This window comes from Lytechinus variegatus, chromosome 12 (genome assembly GCF_018143015.1).
Source record: "Lytechinus variegatus isolate NC3 chromosome 12, Lvar_3.0, whole genome shotgun sequence".
Lineage (NCBI taxonomy): Eukaryota > Metazoa > Echinodermata > Echinoidea > Temnopleuroida > Toxopneustidae > Lytechinus > Lytechinus variegatus.
In genome coordinates, this window is record NC_054751.1 from 18,217,821 (window position 1) to 18,241,517 (window position 23,697).

The 23,697-nt window shown below is 37.1% G+C and overlaps 1 protein-coding gene across 1 annotated transcript; it reads right to left on the reverse strand.

Moving 5' to 3' along the window:
• Positions 1-1,468: 1,468 nt before the first annotated feature.
• LOC121425649 (neuronal acetylcholine receptor subunit alpha-10-like) lies at positions 1,469-23,489 on the reverse strand. The gene is made up of 7 exons (XM_041621789.1): positions 23,225-23,489; positions 13,936-14,081; positions 13,254-13,298; positions 5,936-6,045; positions 5,343-5,545; positions 3,128-3,466; positions 1,469-2,625 (listed from the first exon to the last, which is right to left on the reverse strand). The coding sequence occupies exons 1-7, from the start codon at positions 23,364-23,366 to the stop codon at positions 2,024-2,026; spliced, it is 1,587 nt and encodes a 528-aa protein (XP_041477723.1). The 5' UTR covers positions 23,367-23,489; the 3' UTR covers positions 1,469-2,023.
• Positions 23,490-23,697: the final 208 nt, after the last annotated feature.

Here is a 23,697-nt window from a genome sequence, read left to right on the forward strand (position 1 = left end):
TTTGACGTCATAAAGGTACCAAAAAAAAATAATTAAACATATCGCTATCATCACCTGGGTGGAAAATATTACATGCACACAGATGCCTCGGAAGGAAATTATACAAGGAGGCCGAGAGGGGCCGTGAAACTTCCGTTGTGCATTGACGGACGAAAACAATGAAAGTGAAAAAAATATTAGCAAATAAAGAAGTCAATACATATAATAAACAAGGTCTTGAAGCAAGATGGCTTTGATTAATAAATATTCACGATTACATTGTAATTCCAAAAAGCAATATTTTTTCAAATGTGGCTTAAATTATGATATATTATGATATAATAATACGGCGCAGTAAGATTAATATTTTTTATTGTTATGTCTTTATATTTTGGGGGTAACTCTTATCATTATTATTAGAAATGATTTGGACAGAATGATAGGAATTTTCTTTCACACTGGTTAAAGAGAAATTCCAGTAGTTGCAGTAAACACTGATTTCATGAGAAAGTCTGTAAAACAAGGCTTAATTGTCAGTATATCATCGAGGATCTAGATCTGGTACAGTTACATTAACTGAACTTTGTGAAATCTTGAAATCTACGCTGAAAAATGTTCACACCGAAGATCCCCAACACAGATAAGCGCACGTGGGACAATGTATAATTATTGCTTAGAGCGTCTGGCCCGACGCTCTACCCGAATCCTATGCTTATTTGCTGATTCCTCAGCAATTACACAATTTCTTCCCGAATCCTTTGGCACATGCGTTTTATTTATACAAACAGACACTTTGGTGGTCATTTCATTGGATTCTGTACGAACTCTTTTTGATATCGTTACCAAAACTAGCATTTACCTTTAAATTTGTCGCACCAAATCCAAACGAAAGGCCACATTTTGTTCTCATCTTAAAATCAGTAGTGTAATGAGGAAAAAAACTTTGAGTGAGCCAGATATGGCGGATAGAGCAAAAGTTCTAAAAAGATGCAATAAATCGATGAATTAAAAAAACAAAACACCTGCTTTGTTTCATTTCATCTTTTCCCCCTTGTAGTTAAATTAGAAAATATTTTTTAAAAATCAATTCCTTCGTGTAAAATGTTTCATAGCAGATGGCTGTGGTGTCTGATATGTGTGATAAATTATGTGACTTTCGTTTTCCCCCTGTAATTTGCATTACCAATGATTTGACTTTCAAAAATGCACCCACACACACTCCATACAAGACATAAGAATATTTTCGGCCGTGTCAACAAAACACTAAACGACCAGCTGGAAATATTGAGTGCAAACAAGTACTAGTAATTAAATGCACACCATATATCCGATAGACATGATATTCTGTTAAAGCAGATTAGAAATTCACGAGCGTGTTTGAAAATTACATCTGGATTCAGTCAAAATGATGACAACAAAGGAGATGTATATGACAACATAAACAACATAAATACTTATGGAAGAACAAGATAAAATATTATGAATCCCGATGTTTCAATCATACACCCTTAGCTAATACTTTCAACGTGTTTCAAAGTGTTGATTACGCTTCAGCTTTTTGTCATAAATACAGATGGATATACTATGTGCTCGCATCATACAATAACAAAAACATATTTACAAATTATATTCAATCAAACTTTAACTCATATCTACGTGACGATTTCAATCACCAATGATGACGAGATCTTTACCAGTTTTGCATAAACCGTAACCATGGCAATCATAGCCTGCGTTTACATGTTTTTCGGATTGAAATCACAAAGAATGAGTATATGATCTTTAATGAATATGCATCATCGTCGTCAGAACATCATCCACCAGAGGCTCAAGAGTTCTTTTGGACCAGCCCGGAGAGCCAAGAGAAAACTCTTGTGCGAAAAATAGGATAGGTGGCATTCGGCTTTGGCGTAAAACAATATCGTCGTTTTGTTTTCTTGTTGCCCCTTAGAAGCTCGAAATCCCTTTACATTTAGGGAAGGGCTTCTGCCAACAATGAAAGATCGAGAGCGACGCCCTGAGGACGTTTCCACCTGATCTACCTTCATGATGTTACCTGCGTAACAATAATCAAAATGGTTGCAATCATACCAATAAGATAGATAAACATGAAGATTCTATCAACTACCAAAGCCACTTGCTTCCATTCATTATGGCATTTCTCCTCGTTGTCTTTTCGTTTCTGAGTCTCTTTCAGGAATCGGAAATCCTCGTGGATCTTCCGCAAGAGGTTGATTTCCCGCATGCGCATAGAGTTAGAAGAGCTTCGCGTGTGCGTGGAGACTGGTTGCGAACACGGCCTCGAATGTCTGTCGTTGCGATCCAACCTAATGCCGCTACCGCCGTTGCTGTTGGAATCAATGTCCCGGTGCTCTTCCCAGTAGTTCCCGTCATACGAATCCATCTCGTAGTGGTTGAGGAGCCGCGTCCCCTGGCACTGCTGGGACTTTCGGCTCCGGTAGTATATTTCTTGGTTGAAAGATGTCTTCCTCATGAGAACTACCTTGCCGACACGTCCAAGGACGATCTTTCGCAACCAGGGTGGTACAGGACTTGTTTCGGGTCCACGATGGTGCAGATTGAGTACTACGACCGACATCGCCAGCGATAGAGATACCATTACCATGGTAACAGCGTAGTAAATAGCTAATATAGTGAGACAAACAAGAAGATTGGTACAATTATTTCACTGGTCCATTATTTAGTTTTGATGCTTAGGCCTCCGCATAATAATGAAATAAGAGAGGCATTGCTTTGAATATCATTGCTTTGTTGATGGGGAACGTGTACCATGATTTTATCAAGACATGAAGTGGCTCTCGTATCACATGGGGAGGTGTCAATCCGCTTTCTGCTATACTCTCCACCCAGGTAGGATGCAAAAGTAAATGCAGTATGGCCCAGCATTTTTGTGACTTTTACTATAATTTTTTTTTCCATTTCTTTGGACAAAGTATACAAAGAACCAAAGATTAATAGATATTTTCACACAGAAACGTAAGAGAGGTGTCTAATAGTAGGGCAGAAATACACATATTCCAACATCAATGAAATACTGCCAAAACAACAAGAACCAGAAAATAAAGGCACTTGGATAATGTTAAGTGTAAGTAAGTCGCTTCCTCTGTCATAGCTGCCGCCAACTTACCAATGATAGGCACAGCACCAGATGGTGGTAGAAGCTCAGCAACAAGCAATAAGAAGACAGTCAAAGACAGCAGAACTGTGATCCCAAGGCTCACTTTTTCCCCGGACTCTGGAGGCAGGAAGAAACTCAGGAAGGTGGTGGCAGAGATGAGGGTACAGGGCATAATCAGGTTGAAGACGAAGTAGGTTGGGATACGACGGAGGAAGACAGAGTATTCGACGTAACTGTAGAGGATCGGTTCATCATCCAGGTAGATTTGATAAGGTTCTTTGTGCGCGCCGGCGTGGAAGGACGTAATCTCCCACTCACTGGAACTCCGCAGGTACTTCTCAGCAGAACCTGTGACAGAAGGTGAACATAACGGGTTTTCATTGCGTTAGTGATTGCAGGAATTCGCTTGATAACAATAGAAGACATCGTGTGCAGTTGGTGTTACCAAAGATATAAATTATTGAATTTCATCCGAGTATATGTAGGCCTATTCATTAATTTGTATAACAATTAAAATATATAAATGAAAAGGCAACATTAATGGGGAAGTAAATTAACATCGCTGATTATTCCAACATAAAGACTAATATAGTTTGTTTGATATAAACCATCAAAAACCAAGACTGAAGACCGACAATGGCAGAATTCATTTCGATTTACGTAAGAAATGTAATTCATCAATTCTGTATGGCGTCATTGACCATCTTTATCCCTCTTAATCTTGGCTCTAGTCGCTAGAGCGCTCCCAAATCCTCGCTTTCTCTGCAAACCATTAATAACTGACTTCATAATGCAGTCATTGATCCTTCTAATATCAAACAGTCCTTACAATTAATCCCACCTGATGTTCAAAGTTCTTGTTAATGCCTTGGAAAATTATTTTTCTTTTCTCATGTATGTTTTAATTATTTTGCTTTTTGTGCATTAAAATGTTTTCATGCCAATTATTTTGTTTATTGAAAATTGTATATATAACTGTCTGTATTGTCAACCCCCTAACCCCCTAAACACTCTAAAGTCAGATCAACTTTGGCGCCTTTATTCAGCAAGAAGTTCATTCTCCGTTACTTCTTATCTCCATTGGTTTTATTTGTGACAAAATAAGAAAGATCTCTTTAAGCCGATCTGAAACCATGGAAACAGTAGCTGAACGAGGTTGGGCCTAATTTGTGTTAGCTTCCAAGATTTGGGGTATGGAAGAGGGAGTTGGGTAGGACTAGAGTAGGTTGATTTTCCGTTGCATATTACTGGTTTTAATCATTTACTATTTGTCTGTTTATGACAATTACCACAAGGATTTCATATCTTCTCGTGGTCAACTGGTCAAAGCAAACCAAGGGTTTCACGGACACTGATGTTTTAGTAAACCATCAACTAAAGTTTGCTAGTGATGCAAACCTTTCAGAGACCACGCCCCTGTCGTAGTAGCGTCTGAATTTGTTTCTTTCTACTCGGTCTGACTAATAAATTCAACTACTACTTCACGTGACTAACAATTTACACCTTTATACTGACCCTTTACACGCGAATAGAGAAACAAAATCATCAAAATCATCATTGTTAATTAAATCATCCATCGCATCATCTGATTATCACCGAAATTAATCAAATTTGAGCGAGAGCGTCGTGTCTTCTGATATCAACACACTCTGTACTGTCGGTAGAGTATCCGAAATGTGAACGTTTAACCAAGTATGTATGGGAATGGCATAAATACACTCTAAATCTAATGGATTTAAAGTAAATCCAGATCGGCTGTGAAGAGTGACCAGCCGAATTTCTGATTTATCTTTAGTCTTTTAAGCCTCTAAAGATTTTAATTCAAATCTTTTATCTTTATAATAAAATCCACAAGTTTTAAATCTGGCTGGTCACTATTTACAGCCTATCGCGATTTATTTTTAATCCTCGGAGTTTAGAGTGTGAGCACCCATGTGGATGTGTTCTTTCTTTTTGCGTTTTTTATTAGATACTAATCTAGACTTAGATTTACTAAAAATAAATGCGTTTCAATAAATAGCTTATCATATTAATTGGAGCCGTCTTGGAAACCCCCGCCCCTAACAATAATAATAAATGAATAAAATAAAGTAAAATGAAATAAAGTGAATGACCCTTTTTCTACCACCTTTATCGTCTTGGTCAGCATGGTCAGTTTGAGGAAAAATCAAGTCACCATTCTTGATCGATGATAAAAAGTATAGAATATTGTAAGCAAACGTACCTGTTCCGTTAAGCATAATCTCATTAGCGCCATGTTGCCAAGGGCCAAAGGTCACAGTACATTTCTGCACATCAAATGGAAAGTTTGTGACGTCCATGGTACAGTGTGTCTTGATGATAGTGGGTGATTGCCAGACTACTTTCCCTGTGTGGTATACACTGCATATTGAATGGGCTGCGTAGTCTTCATATCTACTCCCAGCACTAAAATAACGGATAATGAAACATAATTAGTACGAAGATCAGTTAAGATCCATATACATGTAACATTTTCACTCGATGTTTGTTTGGTCTAATCGGTTACAGAGACGTGCGATAGAAGGGCAACCAATATTAAAGCAACAAACAATCCCATCGTTAATCTGAACCTTGGTCTTTATTCCTCAAAGGGGGATTATTACTCATATCAAAGTTTATTTCATATTTCAGTTATTGTATATAAGAATTTTATACATAAATATTGCATTCCTGAATTTTCACTAAAAAATTAATATGGATTTTATTAATAATGATCTTTCCTTTGCTTAATTATCAGGAATCATATCTTGGTATCAATGAACAGCCATGGTGAAAAGCATTGATTGGGTATCTTACTTGTTATACAGCCATAGGTCCGGCATCCACACCTCGTCCCTTGTAATCTTGAAGTTATTAACGCTGTTATACATGGAAGGTTCCCATACCAGATAGTCATCGTGCCATCTCTGTAAAAGAATGAAAAATGCAAGTGGTAAAAGGATAAATGATAGATTTTTAGGGGATTCGACACTGGCGTAAATATTCGACGTGTGGCCCCCCCCCCAAAAAAAAAAAAAAAGTTAAAACAGGTCAGGAAAATGTGTAATATGTTATTTATTTTCTGAAATATTATGGCAAAAGCTGTCTAAAAATTAGATTTCGCTTTTGCTCCCTCATTTTTGGGCTCATTTGGCCACTTCTTTCTATGGAGAGGCAAAATATTAATGAAAAACTACATGAAGGCAATATAGGCCTACGTTCCCTAAAAGGAGAACCATTGTCTCCATGTGTTTCCAAAACTTCAAGATTTATATTCAAATCGAATCTGCGATGAGATCAAGTGAATCTTCCATTTACGTGTCGATCAAAATTGCAGTGACAGCCAAGACTCGACAGCTGTAGCTATGTCATCTGTATTTACACAGGGTACGCAGGGGCAGATACTTGATTTAGTAAATTGAAAAACATATACTGATACATGCAAAGACAACATTTATATGGTCTGAATAATTTATTTGATCTGACTGCTGTTTTTTTTTCACTTTAATTTTATGAACTGTCTATAAATATACTCGACGTGGATTGAGTGAGTGAGAGAGAGAGAAACTGAGGTAGTAGAAGTAAAAAGACAATATATATGCACAACCATACCGAAAATACGACAAACGTGTACATGGATACAAATTAAATTGAATCAATGCTACATTTATTAGTGCCAGGCACGACGCTACCAATAAAAATAACAGTGTACAAAATTTTTTAAAATACCATCTGATTAGTTTTTTTTTGCACGGATAGCCCCCCCCCCCCAGCCCTCACTATTGAAACCGTTCCACAGCCCCTAGCCGAAGTATGCATCTAACAAAATTCATAAATACACAAATAACACACAAACACATGAATAATCTAAATGATAATGACTTCACACTCATAACGATGGTATAAATAATTGACAAAAAGAAACGGCAGAGTTTGATAAGATTAGGGTTAGAATGGGAGATAGACAGACGGACAGAATTGGCGGATGGAAAAAGGAGGAAACAACAAAGAAAGACCGCTGATATATCAGAGGTGGAAAAGGATGGAGGAAAATGCCAGGATCTCATCCCTTCGCAACCTCAAGAGAAAAACGCTCCAACTACTCAACATGATTTAACTAAAGTTGCCAAGGGCTATTATCTTCCGTCTCGTTTCATTCGGATCATACGCAACGTCAATTTTGATTGATATCTCATGAATAAAGTTTCTTTGGAAGTATTGCAGTGAAATATCCCGCAGGAAACGAAGTATATGAGACATGTGCTAATGCCTATAGCTATGTGGTCTACGGGAATATTTAGGCTTAATACCTGGAACATCCCACAGGAGTCATAAAGAAAGGCTAATCTCACATTTTATGTTAAAGTTGAAGTGAATGGGGAAATACAACCCGTATATAATTCATGGAAATTCCACAACGACTTGATGGTTAAACTAGTCCATTTTTTGGACAGTCAATACGCCATTTTACCACCACATGCATGCACGAACGTAGCTAAGATTCGTTTTGTTTGCTTTGGTTTGGTTATTATTATTTGAAATCAAAGGATACGAATTTTTTTTATCTTAACATCGCATAAATGGATTACAGTCTTGAAAAAAGTAACAATAATCAGATCCCTCAATCCCCTCACCTTTATGTTTTCAGTCAGGCGCCTATTAGATTATTCGCACACGGGACCCTCTTTGCTTGTGAAAATATGGAGATCATTTGAAAAAAATCCTAATTCTACTGTACACTATGTAATTTAGTTGGTGTACGCTATTGAACATGACGGTAAATAATGACTATACTACATTTTGAAGTTGCATTTTTATTCACACCATAATTACCCCCTCAGCGACCTACATGTAAGACTTTGTGTGCGCATGCGTGTTTAGCTTTCAAATTCATTAGCATCCTCTGTAATCAAATCTCTGAAAATTGGTCAAAATTTCCTATTCTGACTTGTATATCCGCACCAAATATCAACCAACTGGGATTCAAAAGTGTTTTCATATCTAATGATGATTTTCAATGTGCTGTTCATTTATTGTTGATGATGATGATTATTATCATTTTTTTCACTATTCTCACTATGATTATAATTTTCATTATTGCGGTTATTATTATTATCATTATAATAATTATAATAATTAGCATCATCATAATTATCATTATTACCAAATGACGATATTGGAAAATAATAATAAACATCAGTGTTGACAATACGTGGGGGAATATTCTTCTAAAAGGGGTTTACAATCCTAGGTCTGAAATTAATAAATTAGTTTGTCGTGACAGATGGTTAATTTTCTTTTTTGATATTAAGTTTTTTTCCAGGGTCCTTTCTCTTTTTCATCTGACTTCTAGGAAGAGCAGAGCTATTATATCAAAGGCTCTGAATAAGTTATACCATCCGTATCCCCTTATATTTGTTTTTATATCATATTAATACTCGCAACTATTTTATTTTGTGTACACTGTACATTGTTTTTTTTTATGATAATTTTGATACAGTAAATAGAACCGATCGAAAGCAAGATCCCTCGCAGCAATAATATAAAGAATTTAGAGTTATCATTGATAATATAATCATTGTTTCCGGTGCTTTTACATGTCAATTATGAAGCGGTTTACGTTTGTGTGTGTCTTGCGTGTGGGTATTTGTGTATAGGATTCTCCTACGAACAAAAGTGATTATGTACGTCGTGTATTGCAAAAAGATTGGAAGAAATATTTTAATGAGCACTGACTAATCTAGGTCAGGGTTGTATAGCTTTGAAAGAGAAAGCATGTAACATGTCTTAATTGATAGCCACTTCTTAAAGACACAGTTGGGTTTGTTCTTTTTTAATAACGGGTTGATCGTCTTCGATGTGTTGATGTCAGTAAGAATGATGTTGAGATACTTCGTGCTGACGTTAAATGTAATTATTACTATTCTATGACGTCACCTGTGCCTAAACGCAAAAGACGAACTTCATTACTGTAGCCCATATATATATTCGATCTGCTTTGATCACGATACTCTTATATATTCAGATCTTAATGCATGGTGATTTCACGGTCCAAATCAATGGTCAGTTTTCATTAAGCAATTCGTTATTATGGCAATGCATTTCCTGACGCTTGTCATGTTTTTTGTTTCCACGTAATCTATGATTTTACAAAAAATGAAATCACAATGCCTGATGTCCATTATATATTTTCATACATAACCTAAGAATGAAATAGCAAATTCAAATAATAAAAATCCTAATTACTGTACCAAAATCAACATGATTTTGATGAAACCGTGTGATTAGCGAATAATGAGGATGATACTTTCTAAGTTATTTTTCAAAGCCAATAAAATTGGAGCAAGTGTGAACATTTATCTGAAGACTTAAGTGATTCTTTTAAATTACTTTATTTCAACTCAATACTGGTCACTTTCTTGTACATTGTAGTAAAAACCCCAAAGCCCAAATCCACATCTTAAGACATCAGACATGTATCATCGAACTCTACCAATATTTCAATACTATGGGCAGGACGGGTGCTCACATGCTAATCGTTCGTAACTGGGTAATCAATAAACATCCGCAACTTGTCTCAGAATAAATACGAGTATGTTAATTCACTGGCACGGTGGTGAAGTTGATAGGGGCTACCGTTCGCAACAAGATGATAATTTGAAGAGAAAAAAAACGCATGCATTAAATCATGATGGCTACGAGACTTCTCTTGACCCACGGTGCTTTATTGGAACCTTTCAGATTCTTTAAAATACATAGAAAAGTGTAAACTGGAGAGGGGGATCTACACGAAACACTCTTGGGGCTCTTGATATAAAGTAACTTTTTTATTGTTATTCCATTGTCTTATGATATGATATAAATCAACAAGTTGAATAAATTGCACTTCGATGGGGTATTTTGGTACATAATCATGTAAGTTGGTCTATAAATTTTCATAAATGATTTAACTATAAGTAATTCATTACTTGATTACAGTTCACAGAACCGTTTCTACAAATATATATTAAGATGATTTCATTCTCATTCGTCTACTTTGCAAAACATATTTTTATCTATCTACAGTCAAATTTTGTTTTCAAAAACAAAATTAAATCAGAATTGACACCATACACTGTATAGTTACAGTAAATAGAAGACCTCGGCCCGTATTCTGAAGTCAGGTTTAACTTTGGCCATGGTCTAACTCTTGGGCTAAAATTATGGGAAGCCAAAAGTGTCAAAATTCTTATTAATTTGTGTGCTTTCTTATGTTTACTGTGCGCTTTCCTGATTCATAGATGGTGAAGACAATCATCTATTTATACTTCCTTGACAATTATGAATTATTTGAGAGCCAAATGAGCTGAAATATTATATCTCTATACTGTTAGTGATTTATGTAACAATTGGCTATCCATACTTAAACCACAACTTTAAACCTGAGTTTAAGATAAACCCGACTTCAGAATACCGGCCCTGGAGTTCAATATGAATTCGAAATGGTGGAAACCCCATCTTATTTGACAATATCGGACGTCCGATGTTTAGTATTCTAGGATCGTCTTGTGTATGGCTTGCGTCATTCCTATCTATTTGGGGAAAAAAATTCGGCAGGTTGTGCTTAGTAAAGTCCAATTTCATTTTGATGGACTTTACTATCTCCTTGTTTTGTTGATGTTGATATGTTTTTATTTTACTGATTTATTTCATTCGAAATAATCTTTCTAGCACGTTAAGTTATTTTGTTTCCAATCAAACATCAGATTATGCGAATAATTATTTATTCATCTGTTTTTATATATTGCAATACTCATGTTTTTAATGGTGGTAAGTCAAGGATACAACTCACTTCTGAATCATATATATTAGGATACTATTGTTACTTATTTATATAGGATATGGTGATGCAATTGCACTTATTGCTAGAATAAGGAGAACGAAACTCAAAGTTACTGCTTGTCTTGAACTTATACATCACGGATATTTGGCTCTGTGCGACATCTAATTTGATCTGTCGGCAAATATCCGGTGAACTTTTTAGCTACTCTCTTGAGCCAACATTCAATTTATCAAACTCGTCCAACGAAATCATGTCGTGAAGAGTTCAATTTTAACATTTCGTATTGTGGTAAGTAAGTTTAACAACAACAACAAATGGAAAACGTACAATTAAAGATTTGAGATTTGATTGCTATCATTTTTCATTTGAAATCATCATACATATTAATTGGGCTTTTCACTTCTACATTGTACGTAAATAAAGTAACAATGACCGGTCCGATCTCCCAACTAAATTTTTAACCTTTCATAAACTTGTCTTAAAGGGGGGGGGGGCATTGCGAAACGTCAGTGGACTTTTCCAATATTATTAGGCTTACATTTGGCAGAATATTTCATGATTTGATTTTGTTTACACGAGTTTTTTTTTTTTTTTTGAGGTAAGAACACAAGAGGGGATTTCCTGTAAAATTGTATAAAAATATTATTATTTTGTTATTGATGTAATTAAAATTGTAAGATAATCAAAACATACCAAGAAATCATTAAGAATGGCACTCCAAACCAGGACCCCAATGCAGAAAAGTTAACATTAAGGTAACTTTGCCATCCAATGGTAACTTACATGTACATGGAATCCTTGATTCTGATTGGCTGTTGATTAGCGTTACCATGGTAGTTACCATTGGGTGAAAAAGTTACCGTGATGGAAGCTTGTAAGCATTGGCGGCGGAAGCCCAAAAAAATTAGGGGGAGTCTACCTGAAATTTTGTGATGGACACATGTTAAAAAAAATTGACAAGCAAAAGAAAAAAAAAGTCATCAACCTAAATTTTAGGGGGGAGGAAGCAGGAAACAAATTGACAAGCAAAAAAAAAAGAAAAAAAAAGTTATCAGCTAAAAATTTAGGGGAGGATCGTCCCCCTTCATTTTTTTTTTTGGGGGGGGGCCCCCCCCCCCCCCTCCCCCGCTTCGGCCGCCTATGCTTTTAAGCACCGGGGCCCTGGTAGGTGTTTCATAAAGCCAAGAGCGACTTTATACTGGAACGACTGGTGAATCTAATGGTGAATATCATTTACCACGAGATACATGTAGGATCACCAGTCGTTCTAACGTGACAGTAACTTACGAACAGCTCTACAGAAGCCTGTTGAATATAACTTTTTGCCTGAGAAAATTCTGGTAAAAACTGAAAACTAAGGTTAGTCTGATTTCCGCCATTGACTTTAGCACAGGCCAAAAACTCCGGTAAAAACAACCTGAGTTTTCTCAGGTAAAAAGTTTTATGCAACGGGCCCCGGGATACATCACATGGCACAAGAATGGACAATAAGTCGCGCGTAAGATCATTCGCAAAACATTCCGAACAGCTGTATAAACCACTCACATGTGAAAGAGCTAATCAGGTCCCTAATCACTCTCCTCTCAGAGTGAGACGAGGGGCCAGTCTTTTTGGAGTGGGATTTACATCTAGTGAGAGTGCATTATTCCAGAGTGAAAATGTCAATTTTCAGACATTATCGCTCCAGAAGGAGCTATAGTGGGTGTGACATCTTTTGAGAGTGCATTTTCACTCCAGAAGGAGCTCTTATGCACTTTCAAAAGACTATTCATTTCATTCTAGAACAAACAAAAATGCATCTTGTTTTTTACCCATCTGACGACTTTCAGTTTAATTCACTGATTGCAATATTGTATGGTCTTTTTTATCACCTCCTCACTTTGTCGCATATTTTCCATTAACTTGTTCACCGAATACGAAGCTCTGTCCCTGGATGTTCATTACGACACCGCCTCTTATGAAAAGGATTTCTATAGTGGAGCGTTGTGGCCCAGTGAATAAGTCTTCTGACTATGAAACAGAGGGTCGTGGGTTCGAATCCCAGCCATGGCGTAATTTCCGTCGGCAAGAAATTTATCCACATTGTGCTGTACTCCACCCAGGCGAGGTGAATGCGTTCCCGGCAGAATTGATGCCTTGAATGCATGAGCGCTGAAAGGCAGCTCGAGCTAAAGCCGGGGTAATAATAATAATAACATCGCGCCTCGGAATGGAAAATTTCTAGATAGATGGAGCTATATAAATGCTTATTATTATTAGTAGTAGTAGTATAAATATTATTATCATTATTATTATATTAATTCAAACACTTACCATGGTCAACCAGGCGTTGATTTTAAAAGTCTCCAGTCGTTCATCCTGTTAAAATCAGTAATTCGGAGAAGTTTTTACAGTAAATGGAAAATAATCTTAACACATTAAAGCTGCACAATAATGATATAAAGTCGCATTTTTCCATTAACATTCAATATTTCTTATCAGAGATATTTCGAAACTTGCTATCTTAAAGCATTTTTACCCTTTAATTTAATATGTGAAATGAAAAAAAAGAAAGAAAGTGTAGAGATACACTGTTGGTTGTAATTTTACGATAATGAGATCATTAATAAGCTCTTAAAAACGGAATATGCTCTGGAATTCTTTATTTCTAGTTATTAAAATGAATAGTCTATCGTTGATTCCATTGTTGAAAATGGAATCAAGTGTTAACTTTATTGGACGGTGTTTTTCTACAAGAGTATGAAAACATATAAATGCAATTTAGAGAAATTCTTCAAAGAATTAAGTTTGATTTAAATTTAATCTTTAGTAGAGCGACACGTTCAATGCGTTATAGTAAACCACCCATCATAACATCTAGTGATTTGACTGCAAGCATACTGATTTTTTAGTAAAACTTTATTATTTGTTAAACTTTATTATTTGTTAACACCCCCCCCCCCAATATTCCCGCGAAGTAGATAAATTACGATTGGAGAATATTTCCATATCTTACCACATCCAGGACCTGGGCAACGAAAAATTGCATCTCGACGAGGGTTGTTTGGGAGATATTTTTGACCGGTCGAATCGACTTGTCGTATCGACCGTTCGAAAACAGATCCGAACGAAGATTCATATGGTCACGTGACCCCGAGGCTCCTGTAGAGTGGAAGAGATAAAAAGGAAAGGGTATACAACAGTCAGCTGTGTTGATACCATGGGGAGTTAAATATGGGTGTTTAAAGGGAAGGTATGTCGGTTACTTTCTTTCTTTATGGAGTATGATAAAAGAAAATTTTTCATCTTGATTAATCCCCATCCCCTCTCTTTCCGCTTGTTTCTTTCTCTCTATCTCCTGTCAAAACCTGAATGCAACATTAACCGTGTTAGCAGTTGATTACAAACTGTGAATAAGAATAAACAATTTTACCACCACCCTACCAAATGGGAAACAATATTGAGAACATATAGTAGGCAGATAGTTCTCCACGGATATTTTGCAGGTCTAAGACAAGGCCTACCAAATATCTAATATTTATATGATTTTCCACTATGACAGTTCATTTTCACCCCCTCGTTTAATACAACAAAAATGTAAGCTGTGCCTCTGGTTGCGCTTTTGGTAAATGCGCAACTCGACATTTTCAACGTATTCCCTTGGGAAATATCTTGGGGAGATATCTTACAGGCCGTCATTTACGTCACAAATTAGCGTTGATAGTAAAAACTATTATGGCATGCATGGTCTCAACCAAAGACGCTTAAATGTGTAAACTTCGAATGCACTATTGGGAAGTCATACCAACAATGGGGGAATCAAAACCTCCTTAAATTCTGTTCTGCATAGAAACGGTAACGTTGTCTACTTATAGGCTTACACATTTTTGTTCTATTTCAGAAATTTGTGTGCCTCATTATTGTAATAACTTTAAGTGATTGCGTTGCCACTGGTTGCGTTTCATTGTGATTAAGTGCGCCACCCGTTTCACTCGCATTGTCCCGGGGGAAATCTCGGGAGAATATCTCACATCCCGTCACTTACCAGGCCTACGCCAATTATTAGCATGGATTAGGGAAATCTGTTGATACACTTGCTACCGATGAAACCCTTATACCTCGGGTGCACTTAGAGAATGTATTGTGTTTGTGGCACAATATTTATGCATAAAAGTTGTATTTAAACCAAGTCTATATAGTTAATAGTGTTTCATAACGTAATATAGCTGTGCGAGAATTACTTGAATATGCATTCATAATATTTATTCAACATTTATGATCACATAAATCTAGTAATTATCTAAACAATTGCTCCTTGGCAGTACACGGTTTCTTGAAGCAAATACGAACCAATTAGTATCGCGTTTTCCCTTTATTGGGATTATCCCAGTAGCTAGAATATTTTTTTTATAAGGATGTTATATCCCTTTGAAGGTTGTTTAGACGGATTATGGTCTTAAGCGAGCGAGAATATCGGATGGCATCTTTGGAAATGTGAAAGTTCATTCTCGCCGCCCGACCGCTTTCATTGCTATAAGGCTTACTATTCTAAGATGGATGATGGGAGCGTTACTACGTTACCACGACAATAACGATCTAACTTAAGAGAAAACATTGCTACATTTCATTTCCATCATCTTTTTTTTCATTCACTTTGTATACCCCCGTCCTTCTTGGATAAGGGAAGGCATGGGACCCCTTGAGATTGACAAGTGCCATCGTGTAGAGAAAGGGAAGTGGATGAGGAGTCTAAGCTCCGTTGGTTGTTACGTGAGTCGAATCAGCAACTGGTACGACATGGGTTCATCTAGAAGATTGCGAGTGGGGGTCACGTGTGTAAGGAGGTTAATTTCGGTAAATGGCACATTTCTGTAAACTACCCACTTGGGAACCTCGTGAAACAAATTCATAATATAATCCTCGTACACACAACACATACATACAAATATCTAAACGTTACGGTGCGAATCGAAATATTCAAGAAATGTGTTTTACAGTTTTGTGTTGCTAGAAATTTGGACAACCGTGGATCTCACGAAATGTTACCTTATTGCGACTAATCATCATGATCAGTGTGGACTGAGTACTTTTCAACTGTAATCCTATATGCAAATGCATACATGTGTTTGCTGCCGGTCCTCCCCACATAGAAAAAAAATCAGCCTTCGTGCAGAGCTATCAAGATACATACGACCAAGTAATCAGATACAAAGTAACAAATTTGAAGATGCAGCTTAGTTACTTTGACGCGCTGATTTTTTTTTCATCTGCCTTCTCACCATCCCTTCATTACGTCATTGCATTCCCCGCGTCTATAATCCCTTAATTATTTTTGTTTTTTGCTGTATGATGATGATCATCATTATCATCATCATCATCATTATCATCATTATCATTATCATCATCATCATCATCATCATCATTATTATCATCATCATCAAGTTTCAACTTGTTCACTTTCATCGTGTACTTTTTCCATCTTTAACTTCGTAAAGGCATTTGACAGCTGTTTCAGTGAATCTATGGATTGCGGTGTTCCTTGCATTTATATTCTCCAAATGATCGCTATTTCCAACACTCCGATGCGGAACTTTCTTGATTTATTTATCTATACATTCATACATTTTGAATTGACGTTAGAAAGGTTCAGCAAAATAAAAGAACGGATGCATGCAGCCCCCGGATATAGCTTAAATAAGTTAGGACTATACGGATAATGTGAGGATCTAAATGCATGGAAAGGAATATTTGGAAGAAGTACTGAGCGGAAATTTGAAATACGGTGTAACTAAAGGCATGTCAGGGGTGTTAAATTTTAAGGTTTTCTTCCAACTTCAGTTTCCACGATATGAAATTATTTTATTTGTCAATGCAATACAATAGCCAAAAGTGGGTGTTGGCAAAGGTATATGCTACAAATTATGAATGAAACTCTTCGATGAACCAAGCACACTCAGAATTCCACGGCCAAACGTGCCAAAGGACATGAAGGATAGCATCATGCATTCAGGTGTGCATCCAAGAGTAAAGACCGCCTCAATCAAAGATAGCCGGAGGGTATAATTCCATTAATGAACGTTTGAATGTAATATCTTGAAATTTGGAGAATACCCCTGATTAATCACACATACACTTCATCGTTCCTTATTTTCTTCGTTCACGTCGTTTAGAGAGTTAATAATCACATTGAGATAACTTCGCCCATTCGAATATTGAAACTCTTTCATAAAAAAGGTATATTTTACGTGCTACACATAAGGATGGCATGAAAAAGGTGTAAGAGAGATCCCTTTAAAAGCCATTCGTCTCATAAAAAAATGCCATTTTGGAATTGGATTCTTTTAAGACCAGGTTATGAGAAAGCCCAAACTTAATAGAAAAGCACTTAGAAGAAAGCGAGTGATGACGAAATAGGCAGGCATAAACTGAATCAAATAGACGTAAAATATGAGGAAATTTGAACTGTTCGGCATTGTCACACATCACCGACAATGCTGTCGATAGCAGTTCGAAACATCTTGCTATTTATTTTCAGAAAGAAATTCATGTGAGAACCTGGAGAAGACATTTGAAAAATTAAATTGGATAGGAGTCCCCAGATTTTATTCGCCTAAGACTTATAAAGGGAATTAGAGCCATCTTGCATTGGGCCTAATTCTATTTAGCATGTTCATTTGCTAATAGATCTGATTTTCAGCCTTCAGAGGCCGAATTCATATTGTGTATTCAATTATTCATCGAAGCATTGAAGACTAAAACACGTGATAAACTTAAGGCCCACTTTTTAAAAGAAGAATTCCGACAGAGACAATGCATGCACACTAAGAATTTAAAACAATTAAATGAATATCAGTGACTGCGCATGCTGCACGATATTATATGAAGGGTGTTCTTTATGTTTGTTTTTAAGGGTTGCTGATGAAATATAATGTGAGAGTTACACCAACATGCAGTTCTCGCCGCGTCAAAGAAAAATAGCCATGACGCAGTGGGAACTGCTTCAACGTACTGAGAGCGTAGCGGGAGCGCCGTCTGGACAGTGCGCAGTAATGACGCAGTAAGGACCCAATAACACCTTCACCAATGTAGCGTAGACCGAGAGGGCACGGGAAGAACGTTGCAACATATGTGTCCATGTCTACTGCACTGCTACTACGCGACCATCACACACACCCAGTAGACGCTACGTTCAAATATAACAAGGTACAATCTACTGGAAGTAGTCAACGTAGCGGGAACATAGCATAGACCGCTTTTGCGCGCAACGTAAACCTAGTGGGAACTTCACAAGGACCTGGCGCGGACGTAACATTTTTTTTGTAGAAAATCAACTGAAGCTGGCACCAGGTGCTTCGAAATTTCAACAACGTAGCGAGAACTTCATCTGATGTATAGGACAAAGTGACAACTGAATGTGCGTGGCGGCCGTGCAGTAGACTTGGTCAGAGTTGTTGCTGATTCTTTACCCCCATTACACCAACACTACGTCCATGCAGCTCTCGCTACGTCAAAGAAAAATGGCCACGACTTAGTGGGAACTGCTGCAGCGTACTGAGAGCGTAGCGAGAACTGTTATTGACGTGGCATAGTCTGCATGACCTCCGGAGACAAATTTTTCGCTACGTGGACTTTGAACATGTCCAAAGTCCGCGTAGTGGAAGCGCCGTCTGAACCGAGCGTAGTAATGACGCAGTAAAGACCTACCAACAGCTTCATAGACGTAGCGGACACCAAAAGAACGTGGCAACAACTCTGTCCATGTCTACGTTCAGCCACACCTTATCATTATTTTTTTTTTTAATTTGTTTTTGTCTATGTTTTCAATCTTTTATTTTGATTACGATTTGTGTTATGTTAACTATTTCATTATACTCATTTTCTGTTATTTATTTATTTACTATGTATGTGTTCTGCTTTTCTTATCATGTTTATGTTTCTTTTATTCGTGGAGGGCTCCGTTGTAAACCAGTTTTTAACTGAACCGGACTACCCTCCACTGTTGTTTTTATCGATTTTTTGTTAAATAAAACATGAATACGAATACGAATAATACTGTACTGCCACTACGCGGCCACCACATAAACTCGGTTGGCTCTACGTCCAAATAGACGAAGGTACAGAAAGTCGCACAATCTGCTGGATGTAGTCAGAACGTAGCGGGAACCGTTTCGACGCAGCATGCACCGGCTCTGCGCGCAGAATGAACTTAGTGGGCACACCACACACGCAGCATAAACGTCACAATAACGTGGTGCAAAAGTAGCACGCACGCGACAATTTAACATCTTTCGAGAAATTCAAACAAAGTTGGCGCCACGTCCCAGGGTTTCTTCTGAACTTCAAAAACGTAGCGGAAACTTCGTCTGGTGTAATGGGGGTATTACCTTCCGCCACGTCTATGCTACGTCTTTGGAGCTGTTAGTGGGTCCTTGCTGCGTCGTTACTATGCACTGTTTAGACGGCGCTCCTGCTACGTGGGCTTTGGACAAGTTAAAAGTCCACGTATCGAAAAATGTGTCTCCGGAGATCATGCAGACTATGTCACGTCAATAGCAGTTCTCGCTACGCTCTCAGTACGTTGTAGCAGCTACCACTGCGTCATGGTCATTTTTCGTTGCGGTAGCGGTAACTGCATGGACTAGCGTTGGTGTAAAGGTTGGTGTCAATCTACATTCTGACCAACGAAAACGACTCCAAACAGACCGACTGTATAACATCGGTAATAACGACGGCGAGGGGCGTTGGCCCCTACTATTTCAGTCAAACGTGAAAATTAGTTTGATTGTAGTTGTAAGGATGTAAAGCTCTCCCACTTTCAACTCATCCGCCATGCATGCACAATTTCAAATTGTTCCACGGCCCCTGAGAACGTAATATCTCCGTCGGGCTGGGGTCTGTGTCGCCGTTGTGGTAGTATTATCATCTCATGTATAGATGGGCCTCTTTGTAGGGATTAACCTCCAGATATTGAAACCATTACAGTTCTAGACCATAATGGTGATTAGCCGCACAATTCGCTTAGAGTGATTGACGAAGGTAAGTCGGATTTAATTGAAACCTTATGAGACAGTACGAAGACAATGATAGAAGGAACTTAAAGAATAAAACGATGATCTTTCCCCTAATCCAGATCACTCTAGGAGTTCGTTACCTTTCTGTTTTATTCCATTTAACACAAATAATATGATTACTTCGATTTTCTCATGACATCTTGCTCATCTTAACATTACGAAATACGTTGAACAATACACACACGTAAATACCGACATGACTGCGGCAACATTGAACACAAACAAACGCATGCACTCCCACAATTATATCTTATCATGAATATAAATTATGCTCAAAAGAGTATCACTATACTTTCCTTCATATTCAAAGAATATCTAGATTTAAAGTCGATCCATTAGATTCGAGAGCTAATTCAATCGGTTACACGGGACAATAAAGTTCATCCCTGAAATTATACATTTTTTGGAGAAAATATAATATATAATTTTGTAAAATGAATGAGAGCTACAATGTATCTCCGCCATGAATTTTCGATCCGACCATCCAATTCGCGAGTGACGAGTATCAACTTCGATGGCATTGAAATAGGAAGATTACATTTGTGCACTCATCTATTTGCATAACTACGTATAATGATATTTAGCACCTAAAGCCCACCTACGTGCCTACAAGATTGCGATAGCAAATATTAAAATGACACCCGGCCATGAGATGTTACATTTAAGAAATTGTATTTTTCTAATGAAAGATTGGCATACTTAGTGTAGAGGGGAGGGGTCCAGGACGCCCGACTGACTGTTGTCAGACAGTATTTCAAAAACATAAAAGACGGAGAAAAGGGCAGAGGGAAATGGTGTATTTGCCCCCTTCGATCCGCCCATCCCCTTCTTCTCACACCCCTTGTTACCTTAGCCCTTTTATCATGTTTATAAAGGATGGTGGTCCACAGATACATATTCCAGTTTATGATTTTCCACCTAACATATTATAATTACAATGAAAAGTTGTTGACCCCAATACATGATGCGGAATGAGTTAACCCCATTATGAAATGTCCTAATGATTAATCTATCATGTATATTATTTGTACCACTCGTTCAAATTAAACATTTTCTTTTTAAGTTTAATTATGTTTCTGATCCGTTACCTTCAAATCTATTCTCCTTTAAAGTACACATTTGAGACTTTGTGGATAGAAATTCTGAATAGAGCAATAATTCACTGTATTTGATCCCTAGTAATGGCACATATTTTCATAGAGATAAAATAATTTTCATATGTATATTGTTTCTTTCCCACTTCCATTTCTTATTCAGTTTATTTGCTTTGGTTATTGTGTATACAGTTATTGGGCCATATCAAGGAGTTAACCTTTTGATTGTATCTGCCATGCATCCGTGGTCTTGCATGCGCCTTGCATTAATTTTAGTAAGCAAATATTAAGATACAGTAAAACATATTACATCGATGTTCGTTGATTATTGAAAAGGTTAAATTGTCAATACAGTTTTATAAATCAAACTCCAAGCGTTAAATGAATACGAATTGTGATTTTCTTTCGAAACTAATAAAAAGAAATGCTAATGGTGTTCTGTTTGTTACTCTGGCATATTGGGTTGACATACAGACTGTCAATACTATGAATACAAAGCACGTCATATATTTTGTGTCTTTGTGTCTTTTCGCCTTATGTTTTTAAAGAAAACAAGTGTTCTTTGTCAATTCTAAAAGAGCAACACTACGCCGAATTGCATAAAATATGTCGTGTAGTTATCAACCATATCGCGGAGTGTTCATCAGGTGGTTGGTCGAACCATAGGCAATGATATTCAGAGCGAGTCGCCAAAAATGATAAGGCGGCTGCCAAAATTCTTATCTTATCTGGAAAAGGCGTGGATAACGTATACCGCTAAACCTTTTCTTCTCCCATTAGAAAGAAAGGGCGCCCCATTGGCAAAGGGTACATAAGTCAACCGGTTGATACCCGGAATAAAATGAACTAAATTGAAAGGGAATGCCAACTCTGAAAATACCATTACCCGAACTCTTTGGCTTGGATAGAAAGGGGGGATATAAGAAGTATTCCTTAATCATGTCAGCGAAGTGTTATGCAAGACCTGATGCCAAAATGAACTCAATGAGCATATTATTGACTATAATCACTTAGACATAGATAAAGAATTACGTTACGCGATATTCTTTCTGCATGTTCCGTTTAAGGCTGATTTTATTATTTTCTATTATTATTTATTTATTCATATTTCACCAGGGTAGCTCATTCAACAAAAGTTGATCTTCCATGAGGCCCTGGATAACAAACATTGATACATTGTTAAGTAGAAGATCTTACTAAAATATTTAGATCATTCTGTTAATTCCTGTAAGAGATTATTTTTCAGAATAAAGATAAATGTTTAATTTTGGAATTTGACTGCTTTCGAACCCGAAACTAGATGTTGTGAAATGTCACATACTGCTCTGAGATTCAATGTATTCATCATTGTGAATGGCAAATCTTATATCTTACCTGTGCATGCTGAAGCCACAGACGAAATTGACTAACTTATTTTTCGCCGGCCTTTCTTTTCTGTTATTCACGTGAATGTGAACACATTCCTTTAATACATACATACATATTTTATAAGAGGAAATTTGAGACATAATATGTATACAGATTATCTGTCACGGAAAAATTTTGAACTATACTTTGTGTTAAGAAATGTTAAAATGGTACTGGCTGTTGTCGTGGGAAGGTGTAGGTTTAGGGCAAAGGCTCTAGCTGAAACTTACATACATGTACTTAGCTTATAAATATTATATGTCTGCGAAGGGTGTCATAAGGTACTAAACACATTGCATCTAATTGGTTCATATCAAAACAGTTAAAATCACCAAATTATTTGCTTCATGAAATGCCCTCCACGAGCCATTAAACAACCGATACGGGACTCTGATATTATGGCCCGTATTCTGAAGTCAGGTTTAACTTAGACCATGGTCTAACTCTGTGCCGAAATTATGGGAAGCCAAATGTTTCAAAATTTTGTTTACAGTGATTGCTTTTCATGTTTACTGTGGTCTTCACAAGTTCTTTAATGGTGAAGACAACTGTCATACTTATCCTTCCCAGGTAGTTAATAATATTTTGGGAATCAAATGAGATGATACACTGAACCGCTACTATCAGAGATTTATGTAACAACTGGCTTTCCATTGTTAAACCACCACTTAAAACCAGAGTTTAAATTAAACCCGGCTTCAGAATGCGGGTCTAAGTTAATCTAAATTCATACCTCCTGTAGCGTTAGAGTTGTTTGAAGAATTCTGTGTGGTATTTACGCTGTCTTGTGCTGAGACAGCAGGGATGGTCAGACAGACTAACAAAAGAAACATGATGAAAAACAACAAGCGATCGTGGGGCAGATCCTTGTTCATGCCGCCGAATCTCAAACTATAGTTCCTGATGACACAACTATGATCATATCATGTACAGTAGCCACAATGAGTTTAATACCATATCAACGGTGCCCAATGTCAATAACGGTTAGAGCGAGAGAAGAACATTGCCTTTTCCTCGTGATAAATCCAATAAATTATGTTGGTTCAAGAAAAAGAATCGGCTTTTGGAATAGGTTTTAGTGCGTTCTTCTGCAGATTCCCGGACATTCTGTCCATGTATAATCCGAAATGAATGATCCGTGTGTCCTATCCATATGTAACCCGACAATAATAATCCGCCTGTCACGAGTTTCTCTTCATGCTTCGT